This window comes from Dothidotthia symphoricarpi (genome assembly GCF_010015815.1).
Source record: "Dothidotthia symphoricarpi CBS 119687 unplaced genomic scaffold P153scaffold_24, whole genome shotgun sequence".
In the NCBI taxonomy this organism is placed as follows: domain Eukaryota; kingdom Fungi; phylum Ascomycota; class Dothideomycetes; order Pleosporales; family Dothidotthiaceae; genus Dothidotthia; species Dothidotthia symphoricarpi.
In genome coordinates this window covers 85255-104239 of record NW_022985031.1, presented here as the reverse complement: position 1 = coordinate 104239, position 18985 = coordinate 85255, and the positions used below count along the sequence as shown (strand labels likewise).

Sequence of the window (18985 nt, the reverse complement as noted above, 5' to 3'; positions counted from 1 at the left end):
ACTAAGCGAGCGGTGTGTGATCGGATAGGTGAAAGCGAGTTTGACCAGTGACGACAACTAATAAGCAGGTTCCAGAATGACGTGAGTGGATACCAAGCGCGACCAGGTGGAGTTGACTCTGGATTGTACATGGAAGGATATACCAATCCATCGTAAATGTAAAGTCGTCGATACTGTCAGCCGCAATGGATATCTACGAAAACCGACAAACTCACGTCCTAGGAGGAGAACCTGACCACGTTGCAACTCACCAACCGGTTCATCAGACTCTAGAAATTTCAAGCCATGGAGAGCAAACACTGCAGGGAACGTACAGTAGCAAGAACTCGTATTCGTCACGCCGTGATCTGGTATCTATCTTTTTCTGAACTCACGAAACCTAGAACCTCAACAACTGCACGATAGAGAGTCATCACAGCTCAGAGTCCACCTTCTTCGCAGGCTCCTTCGTCAAGTGAGGAAAGACATGCCCGAGTTCTCCAACTGATTTCTTCTCCGTCGCATCCGCGTCCGCACTCGCCACAGGCGCCAATTTCAGCGTCTTAGCATCATCCGTTGGTTGCGTATTCGAAGATTCAACCTCCTTCTCATCTTCCTCCTCTTTCCGCGCAATCTTTTTATCAAGATGCTTATCCAGCCAAGAATGCTGTTCTTGGCTCAACTTCAGATTTCGTTCGACTTCGCTCGTAAGCTTATCGACCTTATCCTGCAGCTTCTCATCTCTACTCTTCTTGACCGTCTCGGGCGTGGGTGTAATATCGCCCTCCCGCGCCGTCTCCGCCCACAGTGCTTCAAGCTCTTCCAACCACCCGCACGCCTCAGCGAGTTTCCTCACGCCACTATCGCAGTCCTCCAGGAGCAGCACGTCGTCTGCGCGGTGCCCTAGGTCACCCACTCGTTCTTGATTTATGAGGAGTCGCGGGGTGGGTCCTTCGCAGCAGCTTGGCAGCGAGGCGAAGGGTTGGACCGACAATGACGTGCCCATTACTATGCAGAGATCGGCTTCTGAGGGGAGGTCTCGGTTTGCGAAGAATTCGGCAGGGAGTTGTTCGCCAAAGAAGACAATCTCGGGCTTGACGAGACCGTTGCAGGCGAGGTCGAGACAGCGTGGCACACTTTTCTTCTGGATTGCGGTTTGCATTAGGTCTTTTGGGTAAGGTTTCTTGCAGTCTATGCAGCTTTGCCTAGTGAGATGTCAGTATCCGCCGTGCAAGACCTAGAACCAGATAATCTTACTTGGCGAAGCTGCCATGCGCCTCAATGATCATCTCATCCGGCAACCCAGCCTCGCGCTCCAGACAATCGATATTCTGGCTAAAAAGCTTGAGCAACAGGCCCTTCTTATGCAGCAGCGTGACAAAAGAGTGCGTGATTGTCGGTCGAAATTTCCCTGGATATAACTCTTGTGCCAGGGTATAAAACGGCAGAGGGTTCTCGCGAAAGTAGGATATCTCAAAGACTGCTTCAGCGTGGGGTAGATTGAGGCGCTCTAGATTCGCATACAAGCCTGTCTCTGGCGACCGGAAGTCTGGTATGCCCGCAGAGGTGCTGATACCTGCCCCTACCTTTCCAGAGTCAGCATGCGCTCAAGTCTCGCGCGGTGTGAATTATACCATGACAACGATCTTGCGCGCCCGCCCCTCGGTGATGTACTGTGCGAGAGCCTCCAAAGTACGCGCCTCGAGGGTTTGTGTCGGCGAATCACTCCCCACCATTGTAGATTCCTCGTTCCCCATCTTGAATTGTCGATCTCTTCCTTTACCCTTCTTGCTTTTGCTTTTGCGACCTTTCTCAGAGTCGCGCCAGGGCTTGTTCTGTTCGGCCTGCTGGCGGTGCGCCTTATGTTTCCGACCTATGTTGAGGATGTGAGGGTGTACAGTGCGGGGTAGTTGTTGTACAGAAAAATGACTGGCTGCTTGGATGCGATGTCGAGTTACTGGTGCCTGCGGCTCAATGGTGGGACGCGCATTCGTAGGCACGAGCTCAAAATATCGCGGAGGTCCGACGTCACGCCAAGCATGAGTTTTGACCAATAGGAGCAGCTGGAAATCAACGATCGTGCATGGCAAATCTCGACATTCTGATGCCTTGTCTGGACAAGATTGATAAGGTATGATCCCCGTTTCTATCAGGGACTTTTGCATTTCAGATTTGCACGCGAGTGACCTGAGGCGGCTTGGTGCAAGCTCAAAGCCATAACTCCTGGTCGTGTCAGCCATTGCTTAGGACATGACAAAATCAGTACCAGAAGGCAACAGCAACAGAAGTAAACCGATAATAATGTCCTAGCATTCCTTTCGTGACCTATCGCATCAAATGGATATAGTTCTCGTCATGCATCCTGAGACATAGACCAAACCTCAATGTGATGCCAACCCACATCAATGCCTACCACATCAATGTCAACCCAACCACAAAGGCCCATCTACTTCTTACCCCTCTTCTTCCTATCCTGCTTCTTCTTCCTCTTCTTCTCTTTCTGCTTCTCGCGGCGCGTATGCACATGCTCAAACACTTCCACAACGTCCACCCATCCAGCCTCGCTTGCCAACTCCAGCGCCGTCTTGCCATCTTTGTCCGTGATCGCCTCATCCGCCCCCGCCTCAAGTAGTAGCCTAATGATCTCCCCATACCCCTTCACCGCCGCGATCGCAAGAGCAGTTTTATCCCGCCACTCCCCATGCAGACTACTCGGCAGCCGATCGATATCCTCCTCAATCTCCGCGTCTGACATACTCTCCAACACCATGGCCATGATTTCCGCCCGGCCCTGTTCCGCGGCAACATGCAGCGCCGTAATGCCAAAGTGTACGTATTGCATGCGCGCGCCTCGCAGCAGTAGCTCTTCAAGCACGGGCATACCAACGCTGACGCCGGCTTCGTGAATGAGGAGATGCAATGCAACGCCAGCCTCGCGTGATGTACCCTGGACCCCGCACCCCAGAAGCAAGAGTCTGTAGATGGCGTGGGGGTTACCGTACATGGCGCCAACTTCCAGGGGGGTCCAGCCCCAGCGGTCTTTGCGGTTCATATTAGCAGCGTTGACAAGAAGGTTGACAATCGTGAAGCATTTGAGGCGGATAGCAAGGGTGAGCGAATCGATGAGCTTATCACTGGTGACGAAGGATGCGAATCTTGGAAGCTTGAGTAGATGCTTTGTGATTGCGTCTTCGTGACCGTCTACTGTATGTGCGATGATCTCTGGAATGGCGTCGTCGCTGTCTAGATCAGTGATGTCGAGAAGCATCTTGACGACGTGGTCGTGACCGCAACTGAATGCTCGTCCTAGCGAATTAACTCTGGTCCATGGAAAGCGGCTTGGGTTGTTGGTCTTCAGGAACTCGATTGCTTGCGCGACACGTGCCTCGTCTCCGGTTGTCACAACTTTGTGCAGGATCAGATCGACGTCGTTCTCACTCAACAGCGTAGAAGGGCACCGCTGGAGGAAGTCTTCGAAGACTATGCCAGCAAGCTCTACACTCGAGTCAGCAGCGAAACGCACATGCATCGCGTTGATGGTCACGCCCTGTTGAATAAAGAATTTGGCGCTTTTGGTGTGGTGCATAGACAGCGCTACTGCCAGAGGGTCCATGCCAAAGCTGTCCGTGGAGCGCATGCAATATTGAAGTCCAACCCAGTGGGAGCTGTTGCGAACCTCGTAGAGTACTCGATGTAGATTGAAACGAGCCAAGGCGTGCAGCACCGTCGTTGGATGTATGGCTGTGTTGGTGTGGAATCTCACAACGTCGATTTGGGAGATGTGATGAAACATTCGCAGATGAACGGTCCACCACTTCTGTGCTAGGCCTTGGCTCTGAGCAAATACGTCCAAGATATCAGGCAGCAGGTCGATAGTATTGTCAGGTGCGAGTCTAATGTGGTCAGCCCAGTGCAGCACTGCATATTGTAAGGTGTTGATGTCATAGTCACACTGCCTGCTCATCCTGTCAAGATTAGCTATGTCTTGATCGCAAAGTTCCTGCTTCAAGATTTTCAGACAATCTTGCGCGAGGCTTGCGTGGATCGACGAGGCGTTTTTGGGGTATGCAAAGAAGTCGCGTACAGTCGAGGAAACAAATTGAACTCGATCGTCTTGAATCTCAATCAAGAGCCGGCAATGGTCGAGTATCTCGTTGAAGGCGTCATCGGAATCAGACAAGCCTATGAGATTTCGCAGCGTTTCTATGGTCGGGCGGGATTTCAGTGCCGCTAATATCTCGAGACCGACCAGGCAGTAACTCCTGACATCGCTGTTGATGCTCTGGAACAATTTGCCAGGTGTTGGAGAGTTGCTGAACGTCAAGTTGAAGCCCGCGTTACTCGCTGTCAGTACGTCCAGGTCAAGTTTCTCAAATTGGTCTGACAAAGGAATGACGCGGCTCGTGATAAGTACTTTGATCCGAACATCGTTTCCAAGACAATGCTCCGAAGTAAACGGTTCGGATAGGAGCTTGGTGATCACCTGGACGCTCTTCTCGTCGCATTCGTGTAGATCGCTGATGATGCAGTAAGTGGTTCCCGCGTCGCCATCGACAAGTGCGTGTCGAAACTCATGCCATAGCATGCCAACGTTGTCCAAATGGAAGTGACGATTATCTGGATCCTCAAACCATTTGCAGAGTTCTTGGCAGATGTCTGGGCGCTGGACGAGAAGCTGGTACATCCATCCTTTGAGAATCGCTGCGGCGTTGTTGCAAGCCACGTCTTGTCGGTTGCAGAGGAAGTAGAGAACTTGAGTCTTGACCTCATTCCGGGAAGTTCGACGTCGAAGAGTCTGGAGCGCTACAGAGACGAAAGCAACCCGGTCAGTGTTGGGAGATCCAGTGATCCATAGACGAGACTGCTGGGGTTGTGAGGTAAAGTCTCGATCTCGCTGCTCAAGCCAAGAAGCAAATGCCGGGACTTGATGGATTGGGCCGTATTGTGCGAGCTCGCTTTCCAAATCATTACCATGATTCACCTCGAACCTGGGAGCGAAAGCGCGCAGTGTTCGAAGAGATAGCTGTTGCGATGGATCATCTACGATTTTTTAGATGCTAAAGTATGACCAGGAAGGGCGGAGAGTCTAAGTGTCAAGCGACTGAAGCTTACCTGGGGAATTATTATTCAAAACTGCAAACCCACAACCCAGGCGAAGGCAGTTCTTGGGGATTATGACCGAAGACATGGAGCGCGAGACCTGTCAAGCCAAGACAGCGCGCGATCGTATCACGGACAAGAAATTCTGGAAGTGTTGGAGATGCAGCCAAAGAAGTTGAGGGCATGATGCAATTTAAAAAGTGTGGATGCTTTGCGTTTGCGTCTGGCTTTCACCGATGGGACAGCAAGCGAACGAACAATCACTCATTTCTGAGAGATTACAAACATAGCATTGTTCAGGTGCCATCTCCGCTGAGTCAACTCGCTTGAAAGGACTAGAAAAGTGAAGAGTATGAAAAGTGAAGAGTATGAAAACGGCCTGAGACCATATATCAGTGGAAGTTCAGTAGAGAATCAAAGATAGACTGCGAATGTCCGCTAGACCTGAGATGGTCAAGTTCAGTAGCATTGCTCAACAGCAATCGACTTTTACATCAATCTTTCGGGCTGAAAGATGCTGTGCGTTGGAAACCCGTCGAGAATTTTGTAGAGGCTAGCAATGCGTCGCAGAAGCGTCAACGGTGAAAGAGTTCCGCCAGCGTCCGGCTCCGCGGGGCCTTGTCGCGTTGTTATGGTGACCAGCAGACGAACAAGGCAGTAGCGCTCACGTGGATACGCGATGAGAGTGTCATATAGCTAGAAAACTGGGTGAAACAGAGGAAGTCCTGGAAGTAACCTTCACAGTCGATTGACATGAATAGAAAAGCTGACTGGAAAGAGAGAAATAGAATGTGACAGGATCTGACGTGACTGATGACGGCGTGCGCACAATGTGTGGAGTGGTGGCTGGAGGCTGGCAACAACCTCTCAAAGGCATTGCAGCGCAGATCTTCCCTCTTGAACTGAATGTAGCAAACGTCGCAACCCAGCGTTACACCACGACGTGTTCGCCATGGACAAAAGCGTGGTGTTGGAGATCTGGTGCCTGGACGTACCAACCGATGGTGCGAGGGTCCAGCGGCTGGCAGCAGAAACACATTGCATCATGGCGTCGTCGTGGCCCGCGTCAGCATCACAACAATTCTCACCACCACGTTCCTCCCTTCTTCCCACTTCCCAGTCCATGGCCGTCGCATCAGATAAAATCATCCTCATCTGTTGTCGCTCCGCAATTGCATGTGCAGCGCTGCAAACCGGCTTCTCCTGCTAGTCTCGGCCTGAACTCCGTCGCAAAGCAACCTTGTTCCCCCAGACGACGGCCGTTCCCTCACCCCAAACACGCCCCACGACGACTTTGCGCCCGCTCAGCACGCCCCACGACGACGCCCCTGTTGCCTGTCAGTCACCAACATGCCAGCTGTCGGCGAGCCCTACGATGCGACAGCACGCCAAATCGACGTTCTTGCGCCGCGCGACCTCAACAACCCCAGCCTCACACCACGGCAGGCAATTGACTTCCCTGCTGTCGCCGCACCACCCCTCGCCAAGCGTCAGCAACAGCTCGTCCAGCAAGGGATAATACCCACGTACTACAACCTCGACGGCCCAGAACCCGGCACCGTCGTCGGCATCGTGCTGGGCAGCGTAGCCGGCTTCCTGCTGATAGTATGGCTGCTGTACTCGCTCACGCAGGGGAATCGCCGCAGAGGGACGACGACAGCCATGGCCGGCGAAGAGGAGATTGTCGTGCGACGGGCGCGCCGCAATTCCCAGGCCCGCTCGCGTCGCAGCTCCCACACGCAGATGCGCGAACACAGTCGCAGCAGCCCGAGGATGTCGTCCTCGCGCTCGCAAGTCGTTGTCGAGGAGAGGAGGGCGCCGCCACCGCAGCAGAGACAGAGGAGCGTCACAAGACAACGGAGCATCGTCGTCGAGGACAGACATCGCGTGCCCGGCGACGACGTCGTGGAGGTCATTGAGGAGCACGACGATTTTCGCGCGAGGAGAGGAGGTCGAAAGGGCGGGTACCGGTGAGTCTTCAACTTAGCTGTCACGCGCGTGTTGCATGCATGGTGCTGACGCGAATACGAGCAGGTGATCAAGTATCATTGAAAGTCACGCCGTCCTGGATTCGAATTCAAATCTCACCAGTCATGTTCGCACGTTATTCGAAAAATTGCCCCATATACCCGTCTTTCTCACTTCTATGTAATTTCAACAACACCCACACATATCAAACATCATGAAGAACTATAATCCCGCCACCACACTTTCTGTACTTCTTTCCAGCGCCGGCGTTTGAGCGGGTCACGAACAACGGGATACGAGACATGGCCAGTCGGTACATGAAAGGGCTAGGTCAGGAAGGGGGTTATTAGTTGCGTGACAGATTGTTTGGGTTTGGTGATGTGTTGCGGTGTGAAGGCAAGAATGATATCCCACCCGTGGTGGTTCTGTTCCATTCTATTCAGATGTTTTGTTCGTAGCAAGTCAACAGGGCCAAAGAGCTCCTTCGCAGAATCCCTATCACGAAGAAGGCGTCTTTTTCCACAAATTCCTCCCCACCCCCACGTCTCTTCCTAGTTATTTCTTCATCCCTCAAATCGCCAACCTCTCATTCCCCGTCCACCCCACCCACACACCCCCAACTTCATTCGCAACATCCTCCGCCGTCCTCCCCTGCGCATCCCGCAAACTCCTAATATCAACCTTATCCTCCGTCAACCCGCGCATAATCCCCATCGCACCCGCCTCCTGAAACACCAGCGGCGGAAACTCCATCAAATCCAAATTACTCGCCAGCAGCAGCAGCAACCACGCGACCTCCCTGCTCTGCGCATGCACCGCCGCATGGAGTCCAGACTGCATATCGCCGATGGGATCCTGGTAGCGCAGCAGTTTATCCATATCCGTTTGCTCGTCGGTGTGGTCGGGCATATCCTCATCTCCATCTTCATCTGAGTCGTCCGAGTCGTCGTCTTGCAGCATCGCGACAACGGCTTTGTAGTCGCCTTCGCGGCAGAACTCGAGGAATGCGCGGCACTTTCTGTCCTCGGGGTAGGCTTTTAGGTAGCTTTCCTCGACGAGTAGGGGGAGGATGTCGAGATCACGCTGCAGACCGCCCTCGTTGTTCAGGTTCACGAGGATCTGCGTGTTGTCGTTTGAGGCGATGTTCTGGCCGCATGAGGGGCATTGTGTTACTTCGTAGGCGGAGAGGAGACAGTCCCTTGGCTTGGTATTAGTATGGTCGATTTCAATGGCGGGGTGTGGAGTAGGCTACCAGTGGAAGTGACACCCGCAGTTTAACTGCACATCGTCGGGCACGGTTTCTGGGCTTGCGGCCCGCGCTTTGCCAGATGAGGGCCCGCTGGATTCATGCTCGGAGTCCGAGTCATGCGAGACTTCTACGAAGAGCGGCGTGGTGCAGATTATGCAGACGGACATTTTGGTGAATCGTAGTGTATTCTTTGCTTGGAGGATGGTGTACAAAGGGAAGGATATGGTGGGGGTGTGCTGTGCCGTGGTGGGGTTCAGGAATTTTTGGTGCTAGGTTGTCGTAGGGCTGAGAGCTAGGGACGCGTCGCGCGTCGAAGCTAGTGACGACAACTCCACTTCCTTTTTCCAGCCATGCAGCGGGTGTGAACTCTCCACCTACACCTGCATCAAGACGTCGCGTGAAAGTAATGTCTGTCTATGATATGCCGCCCGAGGGCCAGTCCGTCCATATATGTGCGCACCGCAGAGCCTTCTCGATCGACAGCCCGGATTGGGCAGGTACTTGCCACTTCGACTTCTGAGGTGGCTTCACTCAGTTACGTCTCATGGGTAAGAGGGTCAGTTTTATGACGCTAGGTATCAAGTGAACCACGTGACTATAGTCAAATCCACGTTAATCATGATCAAACCCGACATATTACCGCTTCAAGAGAAGTTCGAGAAGACCCAGTGGACTATCGTCACACATCTCGTTGTAGTGCCTCGAAATCTTCTTTTATGCGCACTTAGATCGATCAGCATGCACATGTCTAACTCGGCAAGCAACAGGAGTAGCAATGAGTTATGTACTATCCACTTCCAAGCCTATAGCACTCTAAGCTCTACCGAGCTCTGCAGGACATGACAACCTCCTTACTGCTTCTTCTTCTTTTCCAGTTCCTCAGGGGGTTTCTTGTTTTGAGTTCACGTTAATGACAGAAGCTGCATTGCAACCTCGCACTTGCCACAGTACCGATAAGAAGGCAATGCGCACTCGCGATCAGTGTATGTGCAATGAGGCTCAGACAAGGTCAGCATCAGCCTAATTACATGTGACTTAACAGATTAGAAATACAGCCTCGTTCTCGATTAGCAAGGCAGAGCTTTAAGGAAGCCTGCTTTAGATAATTCTCGCACTTGCAGAGGTTAGCGGAGGGTCGTCATTGCTAACGTCATTGTGTACACACTCTCAATCCACGTTTTATCGCTTGGAAGACAGACAACCCTTGCTTCAAATGTATTAGATTGTTTTAGGCATATAACGTATTCATACTTGTTGCACACAGATAGACGCAACACAGTAAGACTCTAATATAGTAACTCAGTATAGAAGCTAATACCCAGTCCCTTTATACACAGTAATTATCAGTAAGAGTACCTAATCACAGTAACAAGAAGGAGATTAACTGTCTCAAATGTATTGGATATCACTATGTCGATAAGCGCCCAGAGGAGCATGCTAAGAGATCAGAGTTGGCTGACAGCGGGGTAGTCGGCATTATGGGTCGTTTCCGAAATACCATGTCATAACGTGACCTAGGAAAAAGTATTAAGATATTAATTAAAGCTTAATAGAAGTCCTAAAAGTTATACAGAGCAATACTTATTCTAGGTAAAAGTAAGTTAGTAAACTTTGGATAAATGCTTCTTCTTTGTTGTACAGATATCTCTATTTTTGCCTCTTTTTACAGATTAATAGAGGTCTTAGCGATAATCTTTAGCCTCTGACAAGCCGCCGGCGCTAAAATACTGCTAATATACTGCTAGTGATTGATTGGATTACTAGCTACCACTAAGTCACGTTATGACACGGTATTTCGGCAACCACTGTAAGATGGACAATATCACAGCCTGGTTATTTCTCGCTCCTACCTCGTTGACTTCTACATTCACCTAAACCGATCTTTTATTGTCCAGATGACTACAGTGGGCAAACTTCAAGCTGCACTGGCAGCCGCGACGAACGAAGTAACGATCGCAGCCGCCAACCTCAACTTTGACTTCACTTTAGTGAAGTTCGAGGCCCCGCAAGAGTATCAGCCGCTTGGAAACATATTGTCAACGAAACGAAAAGACAATGCAGAACACGGCTCGACTCATATTCTAGCGAGACGGTTAGGTGCACTATTCGAGGGCGTCTGCTCTGACACACCCAACCTCTTGGAATCATACGGTACCCGTGCATCAGAGATCGCGAAAGCGGCAAAGAGTATATCTGAACCGTACATTGATACACTTTTTGGTGAATATACGGGTATAGATGGAACGTCCATCTGGGCTGCAGCAACTTCATCAAAATCCGCTCTTCACGTGCATCTGCTGGCATGTATGCTTGCACGGATGTGGACTGCCCCCGAAGCCATTGCCATTTGGGTAGAATTGATAGCCGAGCGAAAAAAGCACATCGCTAACGAAATGGAACGCGGCGAGCCAGTCAGATTTTCACTGGCAGCGGCCACTGGACAAGACATCACGCGTGCCCAGTTGGCAGCCTGGGACACAAGCGCAAGGGCCTGGCTTAGTACCGCTGATACTGTACAAGGCCGCAATCAGAAGCAACTGGAGTTAATACTCAAGAATATCAAACTACCCGTGAACCAAGATCTCAGCGTTTTCCCAAGCGTCATCAATGCCTGGTCTCTGGCTGTCGAAACTATGGAGAAACTGCTATCGGGTATGCCACAAGCAGTGCAAAATGGCGCAACGCTCTTAGGCTTGTCTGCTTGGCATATTTATCCCGATATGACCATCTTCAGTCCTAAGCTCGTGACTGTCAAGATGGACGATCCGCTTGTTGCTGTAGGCGGTGTTCTATCGCTAGGTCTTTCAGCTACGCCTCGAATCGCTGACGATGATCATGGTGTGTACTGGTCTCTTTCTCTAGCGCAACTCCGACATTATGGACGGCCAGTGAAGAGCGAACGAGCCTTGGGAAACTCGTCACAAATATCTATCAAGCAACTTCAGCTTGTCACTTTCTCGGCACTACTTTCGATGTGGGGTTGTTCCGAAGCGCAAGGAGATCTTAATGCAGAAACTGTGGTTTCCATGGTAGACTACATCATTGGTAGTAAACATGGTAGCGTGGCAGACCGTCAACTGCTAAGGTGGCTTCGAGATAGCGCTTGTGCGTACCTGAATCGTGCGACACATGATATTGACTTGAACATCAAGTTGATAAGGCTTGGTCGTAGAAGAGCCGAACGATTCTTCGAAGACTATGAGCCTGAAGACCCTGTGACAGCTGATCATTCTAATTACTTCTTCAACATTCTGGATCAGCTCGTATTTATGCGAGTTTTGAAAGACGACGACGCTCGAGTAGCTTACTTACGCCATATGGCAAGCGAGATGAGCACCAGCTCAACTCTTCCAGATGACTTTATCATACGTTGTGCACATCAGATCCAGGTTTCAAACAACACATCTCAACCGTCTCTTGATAACCACGACTGTGGCCGCAGTTCTCGCTCAGAAACGTCTCAGCTCAATGAACCCTCCAGCCGGTCGTCCACTCGCTCATCGCAACAACGGCAAACGCCACCCGGGGCTGCCTACCATTCCAAGCAGGAAGATAGAGGTGTTAGCGACGATCGCCAGCTTCAAAATCTCGCGCAGTCACCCACGAACAGCAGCGCAGGAGATGAAGATAGTGACGTCTATGAGTCAGCAGTTGAGGAATTGACAGATGATATTGAAAGCTGTAACACTGGCGACAAGAGGGGTGAGATATCTGGTAGAGGCGAAAATGCAAAAGAAGAAGACAGTGAAACAGAAGAGAAAGGATACAACAAGGAAGAATATAATGGAGGAGAAGTGTGGGACGAGGAAGGATATAGTGAAGATGAAGAATATAGCGAAGATGAAGAATATAGCGAAGAGGAGGAATACGACAAAGAGGAAAGACACAATGGAAACAAGCGACCACCTTCCACCAACACAGTTCACGTCTACTCGTTTGCCACAGCAATCCCTTGTAAAGCTCTAGACGAGACGCTAGTTCATTCAAGATGGCTGCCGTATCAATTTCGTGATGGCATTCCGCCAGAGGGAGAAACAGTGACTTTCACCGCGGACGAGATCTTTAGCTCATGGGATGATTGTGTGCAAATTGTCGCGGCGAAGGAGCCAGAGACGTACACGTATCACGTAGTCTTTGGAGACCCAGATAAAGTGGCACTGTATGTGCGCCGAAAGCCAGGAGCACCATATTCACTCGATTACACTGTCAAACTACATCATTTGCAGTGGTGCATCGAACACAAGATGATTGACCCCTCCATGCTGCTTCAGAAGCTGGTATATCCGTATGGCGGGGGCGGTGCGCTGAGGCGAGTTCTCTACGTCTTGTCGGGTGTTGCAGCTATCTACGAGGACATGCCTGATGCAACAATTGACATTGGAATCCTCAATCGTCCGTTGCTTAGAACACGATGGGCAAAAGACCTGGTCGGTAGATTTGACCTCAGGGTACCTGCTATGAAATCGGAGGCAGCACTCGCGTTTTCTGTAATCTCATACTTTGAGTCTGGAATACACGATGTGGCTCCGGACCAGTTAGACGGTGTTATCGCCATTTCATCCACGAACTCGTTGTTTGTATCTGGTCCCGTGAGTAGTTTCATCTCCATCGTAAAAGTGTTGCTAACATTCCAACAGATAGTCCAAGATCCATACGAATCCATTTTGAACCCATTCAGTGTACGCAAGATACTTGGAAACGTGGGCAAACCTGGACTCACTTTCTTGCTTCCACCGCAGGATCCAATGACGCGTGAGTTTGATCCTACTAGTTGGAGGTTGGACTCACACCTTCCCTTTGATGGAAAATTCGTACGCTCGTTTGAAGGCACTTCCGTCCATCTATCTTTTACCGAATATCACGTCCAAATGTACGATGGTTCACGCGGGGCGCACGACAACCAGATGTCATTTTTGGAATCTGTTATCTCTGTGCGAGACAACGGACAATGGGTTGCTGATGTAGATCCGCTGCCTGTTATTGATAGAGGGTATGGCCATGAAATTCGGAAGCTTCCGCCTCAGCTCCCATGCTCCCACGAGAAAGGATCGCAACCAAACACAGATATAACAGCTGTCGACAGCTGGGACGAGCTACTCGACAAACCCGACGGTATATTTGTAATTAGGACTGGTGACAACTGGGTTGCAAGACTTGCAGCCACCCTGGTCGCTTCTGAGCGTATGAAGACAAAGTCAACGTCCTACGCCATTACAGTGTGCCCACCTGATACTTGCTGGGTGTGTATGCAACAATCGCTTTCAAATCACGTGTATGTTTTCTGAGTTTGGCAAAAAGGTGGGGAAGTGAAGGATTTAGTGATTCGTTGAGCTGTCGCTTCTCAGCAATCCTGTGTATAGCATGACTAAGAACACAGAACTCAGTTCCAAGGTTCATAATGAGCATTCCTCTTTTTTGTTGTACTTTCCATGTGTAACAGGCTAAAAAGATCATATTGGGTTTGATCTGCAGGTGGGGAACGGGCAGCAGATATATTTTCGACATTTGAGATATCGGTACGCCTCGGACTTGGTTAACCTCTGGTATTGACCACCCTCCTGAATAGGTTAACATTAAGTACGAAATGAAGTACCTGCAACCATGGTAAAGGGACGCAAGATGTTTCCAATTCCACGAATCACAAGCAGTAGTGCTAGACTGTGCCATTATGGACAGATGCAAGAGTCTGTAAATGGCACTGCTTGCGCTACTTTCGATGCATCCTGGAGATAGACGTGACAGGAATAAACTGTCCTGTGCAGTGCATTGGCTGGAGAAACGAGGTAATGTCACACTGAGCTAGCACAAATAGGGCTGGGACTGAAGTTTGAGAGCCAAAGATATTCATTGAGAATGGAAGGATATATACATAACGAGGTCATACTGCTAGTGACATCAATCACAAGGAAGACAAAGACCAGCCTCGAACAGCCCAATCAACCAAACAGACCGTTTAGATCTTACCAACACCAGCACTTGTAGCAGGAGCTGTGCTCGCCGCTGAAGCAGTAGCAACAGTCTTGCCGCTGAAGTTGCTGAAGAAGCTAGTGTCAGTTCCGCCAAGAGTACCAGAGCTACCGAAAGCGTTCAACTGGCAGGTGTGGCCAAGGTAAGTGCTGCACGCAGTGTTGGCACTGGTAGTGGGGGCACCGAAGAGCTTTCCACTGTTGCCGAGAAGAGGAGTGACGACGTTCTGGAAGACGTTGCCCTCAGCGACAACCTGGCCACCAGAAGCGATGTCGAAGGCATGGCCAGAGTTGGCGTACCAGTAGTTGTTGACAGCGTGGACAAGCGAGTTTCCGCCGATCTTGGGGCTGCGGCCAGATGTGTGGTGGATGTAGTTGTTCTTCATAGTGATGAGGTCGCTGGAGCCTGTCAGGTAGATGGCCCAGTAGTGGTGGCCGTCGCAAGTGGCGGACCAGCTGGTCGCGCCGTCGAACTCGGTGTTGGAGATGGTCACGCGGTTCGAGGCACCAGTGCCGGCAACAAACATCTGGCGACCGATGAGGGAGACCTTGACGTGATCTATCGAAGTTAGCTTTGAAAGACATGGAAGGAGAGGTGAGAGGGGACTCGACATACCAACCCAGATGAGATCAGAGCCATCCACGGTAATGGCGTCTCCACCCCAGATGTACTGGGGGTTGAGCTCAGTGATGTGGATGTTTTGGATGATGACGTTCTTGGCGCCGTTGGCCATACGCAGACCCTTTCCACGGATGACACCCTTGGATCCAACACCGATCAAAGACTTGTTGGAGGCAACGTTGATACCAGCAACACCGGCAGTGTCGTAGGTGACGCTGATGGACGTGGCACCAGTACCTGCGTTGCCGTTTGTGCACCACGAGGCCTTGTTGATGGCGTCTTGGCCACCATTGCCCGGGCACGTGTTGGACGCTGGCCGGCAGCCGGTTTCAGTAGTGGTACCTTCGGTGCCCTTGAAGTTGTACCTGAAGATCGATGGTTAGTGCTTTTTCACAACAGTACGCAGTGTCGGATAGGAGTACTCACTCCTTGTCGAGCACAATGCAACGAGCAGTGCTATCAGTGAGCCAAGTCTTCAACTCTGTAACGCTGGCTGGGATTGCGCAGGCAGCACTTCCACCTCCAGTGGTGCTAGCTGCGAAGCCTTCCGCCTTGCCAACGACAGCATAGGTAGCGCGCTCAGCGAACTGCGAGCGGTCGCCAACAGCCGCAGCATTGGCGGTAGCAAAAGCGCTTCCGAGGGCAAGGGCAGAGATCTTCATACTGAGGATGATAATGGTGTTGATGTTTGTATCGAAAGAATGCTAAGGCAGCAGCTGAGAAAGTATACTTGACTGAAGAAAGACTGTAGTGAATGTGAGAGGTGGAGAAAATAATGATCTGGAAGGAGACGTACCGGCTCCCTTATAGCCACGCAGTATCCCAGTTACCTTCCCATAACGGTCAACCATGGTACTACTCGTGTGGCTGCCGTGGTATAGTACATGATGTGAAACAGTTAGCCTCAGACCAATCAGTCGCGGGCAACTGCCGGCCGAACATGGGTTCCTAGATTGCTTGAACGGAGAATATTGCTTAATTTCCGTCCTACTAGGAAGTCAAGCCTTGCAGATCGGCGTTTCCAAAGGCGGGCACTTGTTTGTCTGGGCCCTGGTACGTGGAAGCATTCAGCCCCGCTCTGTGTGAGGTTTACAATAATACGGCGCAAGGCCTATTCCGTAAAGTTTCTTTATAGGACGTACTCTAGCCGACGCAATCATCTTGCTACTAAGACGCATGGTCGCAGGCTAGAGCCTAAGGAGAACGGACGGTCAGCTGTACATCTTCGTCTTGAAGGGTAAGGGCTAAGGTTGTCCACGTGCTCCGTTGACGGTCTAACATTTGGCCACGAATAACATCGTCGCAACGGCGAGACCTCGCTGACAGCGTAATGACCATAGAGTATGTGGTGCGGGGTGGTGTTGGTGTTGGTGTTCTGGGGTTGTATCGACGACGAACAACTGCCCCTATGAACCTCGGCCCTATTGCCCGGGTAAGGCAAACGCGTACCCCTTCCGGTCTTGAAACGGTACCACGATAGATGACGAGTCAAGCAGCAGGACTTGTTTCCAACGGCGGATGGTGGCTTGTAAACATATTGAAGGGATAGTCTAATCAACACGATTAGTCTTTTTCTAGTCAGGCACGCGCGTGCCGTGAACACGCCGGACACCAGACCACAAAGAACACTAGAAGCTCACCTACTCCACAGCGCTAGAACAAGTTGATGATACTTGAAAGCCTTACGTGATGACTGACAAACCTCGTTGTTTCTACCTGACTCAGTAAAGTTCTGTTAGACTGATGGAAAGTTTCGAGCGCGGCCTTTCTTTGGCACCCACGTGGTGTCAGGCTCGTTCAGGGACGCCGAAAAGGGAGAGATGCTAGCGCCCGTACAAGCGCCCAAGTTCGGTACGATGTCAAACCTACCCAGAACCTAGATTGGACAACGCATCTTTTCAACCTGGGCATGACTTTCCAGAATGGCCTTTGGGTAAGGTGGTTATTTTCCGGTGTACTGCGATTCATGTTTATTCTCCGGATGGCTCCGCCTTGAGTAACGTCGGGCCTCCCGGATCCGGGTGGCAGGCGTGATCCTTGTGCAACGTCATACCATAAGCGAACAATCGCTCCACTTCCAGAGCGCGGTCTCAAAGCATGCTTCGTGCATTGAACTTGCGCATTTAATTGTCTTCATTGCGGTATGCTGGTAGGCAACAATAGGGTTTAATGTTTGCTAGAGTGGCGCACGCGAAGCAGACGCTCAGCGCATCTGGCTGCAGGAATGCGCCTTTGAAGATCAGCCCAATACAGAGACTTTGGCAAGCTCATACAACGCAAGCCACTCGAACAATGGCGACCTTTTCGAAAATCCACCTATCGCCGTCGCAACAGCTTGTGTTCTACGTACCAGGGATCAACCTTGAGACTGCTGACGCGGCCAACAAGCTACTGCAGGAGAACCACGACAAGCATCATATATTTTTCAATTACGCCGGATTCCATGTACGCCATCTTGAGCATGACACCACACACCTTTGCTAATTTTGCAGTAGAATCATATCGCTCATCACCTGCTCACCCTCTTTGCCCTCAATGCTACACCTGCCGAGCTGAGGCAGGGTTGGGATGACAATGTGTCCTACCAACGACCGCCAGTGCCGCTCAAGCAGTCCATAGTCACGGACATGCATGACCCAGAAAAGTATAAAACGTACTTGGGCAGAGAAAAGTACTACCATGACTTCCTCGTATTCTTCAAAGAGGAGATTGCCCAGAAGGGTTGGCAGGAGGTGTTGAACGAGTACATATTCGGAGGAGATCAGCGAGCTGATGATATGCTTGTTCGCATGTTTGGTGGTGTCCTTCACCCGATCATCCACTTAGGTTTCGGCGTTGAGTTTGAGCAGCCTGCAATCATCGCAGAGGCTTTGGCACAGGCTGCGGTTCACAGCAATCGTGAAGCGTCGCACTTGATCGAGAGTGAGAAAGCAGCCAGGGAGACTCATGATTCAGACCGCCCATCGGACACGACTATTATCCAGCTCTTAGGCGAAATCTTTGCAGACTCGAAGCAGTCAGCGGGTGGCAAAACCAAGTATGCTAGTCGAGTTCATGTCACGGAAGCCAACCTCGAAGAAAAAACTGCCGAGATGATCAATGCAGCTGGTGAGCCTTTAAGTTGAAGAGTTGCAACTAGTACGTGATTAACCTCCACCAGTATACTTCACAGGTGCCGCGCAAAACCCGCCCTACCAAGTAAAGTTCGACTTCTTCAACATACACGCCGTGAATCTTAGCATCTTCTTCTGTTCCTTTCTCCAACAGCCATGGCTCTCAAGCGCCAACAAGGTCCGCCTGCTCGAATGGAAGATTCGCGTCGACTTGGCTATGTATGCATCACCACGCCCTCCCAAGCTCCTGCTTGATGAAATCAACAATTACAAGTCAAAGCAAAATTCGTCGTGGGGGAACATATTCAAGCGCGTCAAGATCTACCACGACGACGGACATGCCTGTAAGCTTATACGCGCCCTCGCAAACGGCGAGGAAGTTTGCAAGAAGTACGAGGACAAAGAAGGCTTCATCATCAAAGGCGATATGTGGAGGAAGCTCGGTAACATGGCCATTGACAGTGTTGAAGCAGGCTCGCCGGATTGGGTTCGAAGCGGGGCCTGGTCGAGTGTGCCGATGCGCGATCAATCGAGACTTTGATCGTTCTACTGTAGTCATCGACACGAGCCCTCACAGTCACGTGAAATTATCTGCGTGGTAGGCAGCTGCAATTTCTGTTCGTACGAAAGTTGAGTGATCAGTTCCTTCCGATGTAGACTCGAGGCGCAACCAGCAAGGACATAGCAAATACCTCTGACTGGTCTTGATGCATAAGATGGACTTCTCGAGCAACAGTTGCAGGATATGGGACTGGCGGCGACTGTGACAATCTGGCATTCCAGGGCGTTGATGGGGCTTTTTTGTTTGCCTCGGTGAAACGATACGACAATTCGATTACAAAAGGACAATTCTTCACAAAGGAGTATCGTCGTTTTGCTGCGAGTGCACTAAACCCACACTACATTTTAGGCTCATTCCACGTGTTTTCGAATCTTCTAGCGTTGAAACTGCATCTTCAAAGTTTGGACACCATCAGATCGCCATGTT

At 50.9% G+C, this 18985-nt stretch overlaps 7 protein-coding genes across 7 annotated transcripts; 3 read left to right on the top strand and 4 right to left on the bottom strand.

The window, feature by feature from the left end:
• Window positions 1-312: 312 nt before the first annotated feature.
• On the bottom strand, window positions 313-1949 carry P153DRAFT_327055 (NAD-dependent deacetylase sirtuin-2). The gene is made up of 3 exons (XM_033665316.1): window positions 1614-1949; window positions 1237-1565; window positions 313-1184 (listed from the first exon to the last, which is right to left on the bottom strand). Exons 1-3 carry the CDS (start codon window positions 1734-1736, stop codon window positions 413-415), a joined length of 1224 nt encoding a protein of 407 aa, XP_033518519.1. The 5' UTR covers window positions 1737-1949; the 3' UTR covers window positions 313-412.
• Window positions 1950-2425: 476 nt separating this feature from the next.
• On the bottom strand, window positions 2426-5167 carry P153DRAFT_390676 (ankyrin; the record flags this gene model as incomplete). Its single annotated transcript, XM_033670962.1, has 2 exons — window positions 2426-5019; window positions 5092-5167. 2 exons carry the CDS (start codon window positions 5165-5167, stop codon window positions 2426-2428), a joined length of 2670 nt encoding a protein of 889 aa, XP_033518518.1.
• A 1165-nt stretch (window positions 5168-6332) lies between these two features.
• Window positions 6333-7271, top strand: P153DRAFT_135644 (uncharacterized protein). The gene is made up of 2 exons (XM_033662071.1): window positions 6333-7049; window positions 7114-7271. The coding sequence occupies exons 1-2, from the start codon at window positions 6430-6432 to the stop codon at window positions 7115-7117; spliced, it is 624 nt and encodes a 207-aa protein (XP_033518517.1). The 5' UTR covers window positions 6333-6429; the 3' UTR covers window positions 7118-7271.
• A 164-nt stretch (window positions 7272-7435) lies between these two features.
• Window positions 7436-8547, bottom strand: P153DRAFT_401225 (uncharacterized protein). The gene is made up of 2 exons (XM_033671893.1): window positions 8300-8547; window positions 7436-8245 (listed from the first exon to the last, which is right to left on the bottom strand). Exons 1-2 carry the CDS (start codon window positions 8461-8463, stop codon window positions 7618-7620), a joined length of 792 nt encoding a protein of 263 aa, XP_033518516.1. The 5' UTR covers window positions 8464-8547; the 3' UTR covers window positions 7436-7617.
• Window positions 8548-10133: 1586 nt separating this feature from the next.
• Window positions 10134-13852, top strand: P153DRAFT_327045 (uncharacterized protein). The gene is made up of 2 exons (XM_033665315.1): window positions 10134-12885; window positions 12934-13852. Exons 1-2 carry the CDS (start codon window positions 10192-10194, stop codon window positions 13579-13581), a joined length of 3342 nt encoding a protein of 1113 aa, XP_033518515.1. The 5' UTR covers window positions 10134-10191; the 3' UTR covers window positions 13582-13852.
• A 397-nt stretch (window positions 13853-14249) lies between these two features.
• Window positions 14250-15546, bottom strand: P153DRAFT_390672 (polysaccharide lyase family 1 protein; the record flags this gene model as incomplete). Its single annotated transcript, XM_033670961.1, has 3 exons — window positions 14250-14821; window positions 14879-15249; window positions 15311-15546. The coding sequence occupies 3 exons, from the start codon at window positions 15544-15546 to the stop codon at window positions 14250-14252; spliced, it is 1179 nt and encodes a 392-aa protein (XP_033518514.1).
• Window positions 15547-17176: 1630 nt separating this feature from the next.
• P153DRAFT_302625 (uncharacterized protein) lies at window positions 17177-18538 on the top strand (the record flags this gene model as incomplete). Its single annotated transcript, XM_033664464.1, has 3 exons — window positions 17177-17329; window positions 17380-17992; window positions 18045-18538. The coding sequence occupies 3 exons, from the start codon at window positions 17177-17179 to the stop codon at window positions 18536-18538; spliced, it is 1260 nt and encodes a 419-aa protein (XP_033518513.1).
• Window positions 18539-18985: the final 447 nt, after the last annotated feature.

Excerpts from the sequence above, each read along its gene's own strand:
- P153DRAFT_327055 (XM_033665316.1), bottom strand. The coding sequence starts at position 1,736 with ATGGGGAACGAGGAATCTACAATGGTGGGGAGTGATTCGCCGACACAA. Across the intron at positions 1,566-1,613 it reads CGCGCAAGATCGTTGTCATG|GTAGGGGCAGGTATCAGCAC; the intron begins GTATAATTCACA and ends GACTCTGGAAAG. Across the intron at positions 1,185-1,236 it reads GCGCATGGCAGCTTCGCCAA|GCAAAGCTGCATAGACTGCA; the intron begins GTAAGATTATCT and ends ACATCTCACTAG.
- P153DRAFT_135644 (XM_033662071.1), top strand. The coding sequence starts at position 6,430 with ATGCCAGCTGTCGGCGAGCCCTACGATGCGACAGCACGCCAAATCGAC.
- P153DRAFT_401225 (XM_033671893.1), bottom strand. The coding sequence starts at position 8,463 with ATGTCCGTCTGCATAATCTGCACCACGCCGCTCTTCGTAGAAGTCTCG. Across the intron at positions 8,246-8,299 it reads TGCGGGTGTCACTTCCACTG|GGACTGTCTCCTCTCCGCCT; the intron begins GTAGCCTACTCC and ends TACCAAGCCAAG.
- P153DRAFT_327045 (XM_033665315.1), top strand. The coding sequence starts at position 10,192 with ATGACTACAGTGGGCAAACTTCAAGCTGCACTGGCAGCCGCGACGAAC. Across the intron at positions 12,886-12,933 it reads CGTTGTTTGTATCTGGTCCC|ATAGTCCAAGATCCATACGA; the intron begins GTGAGTAGTTTC and ends ACATTCCAACAG.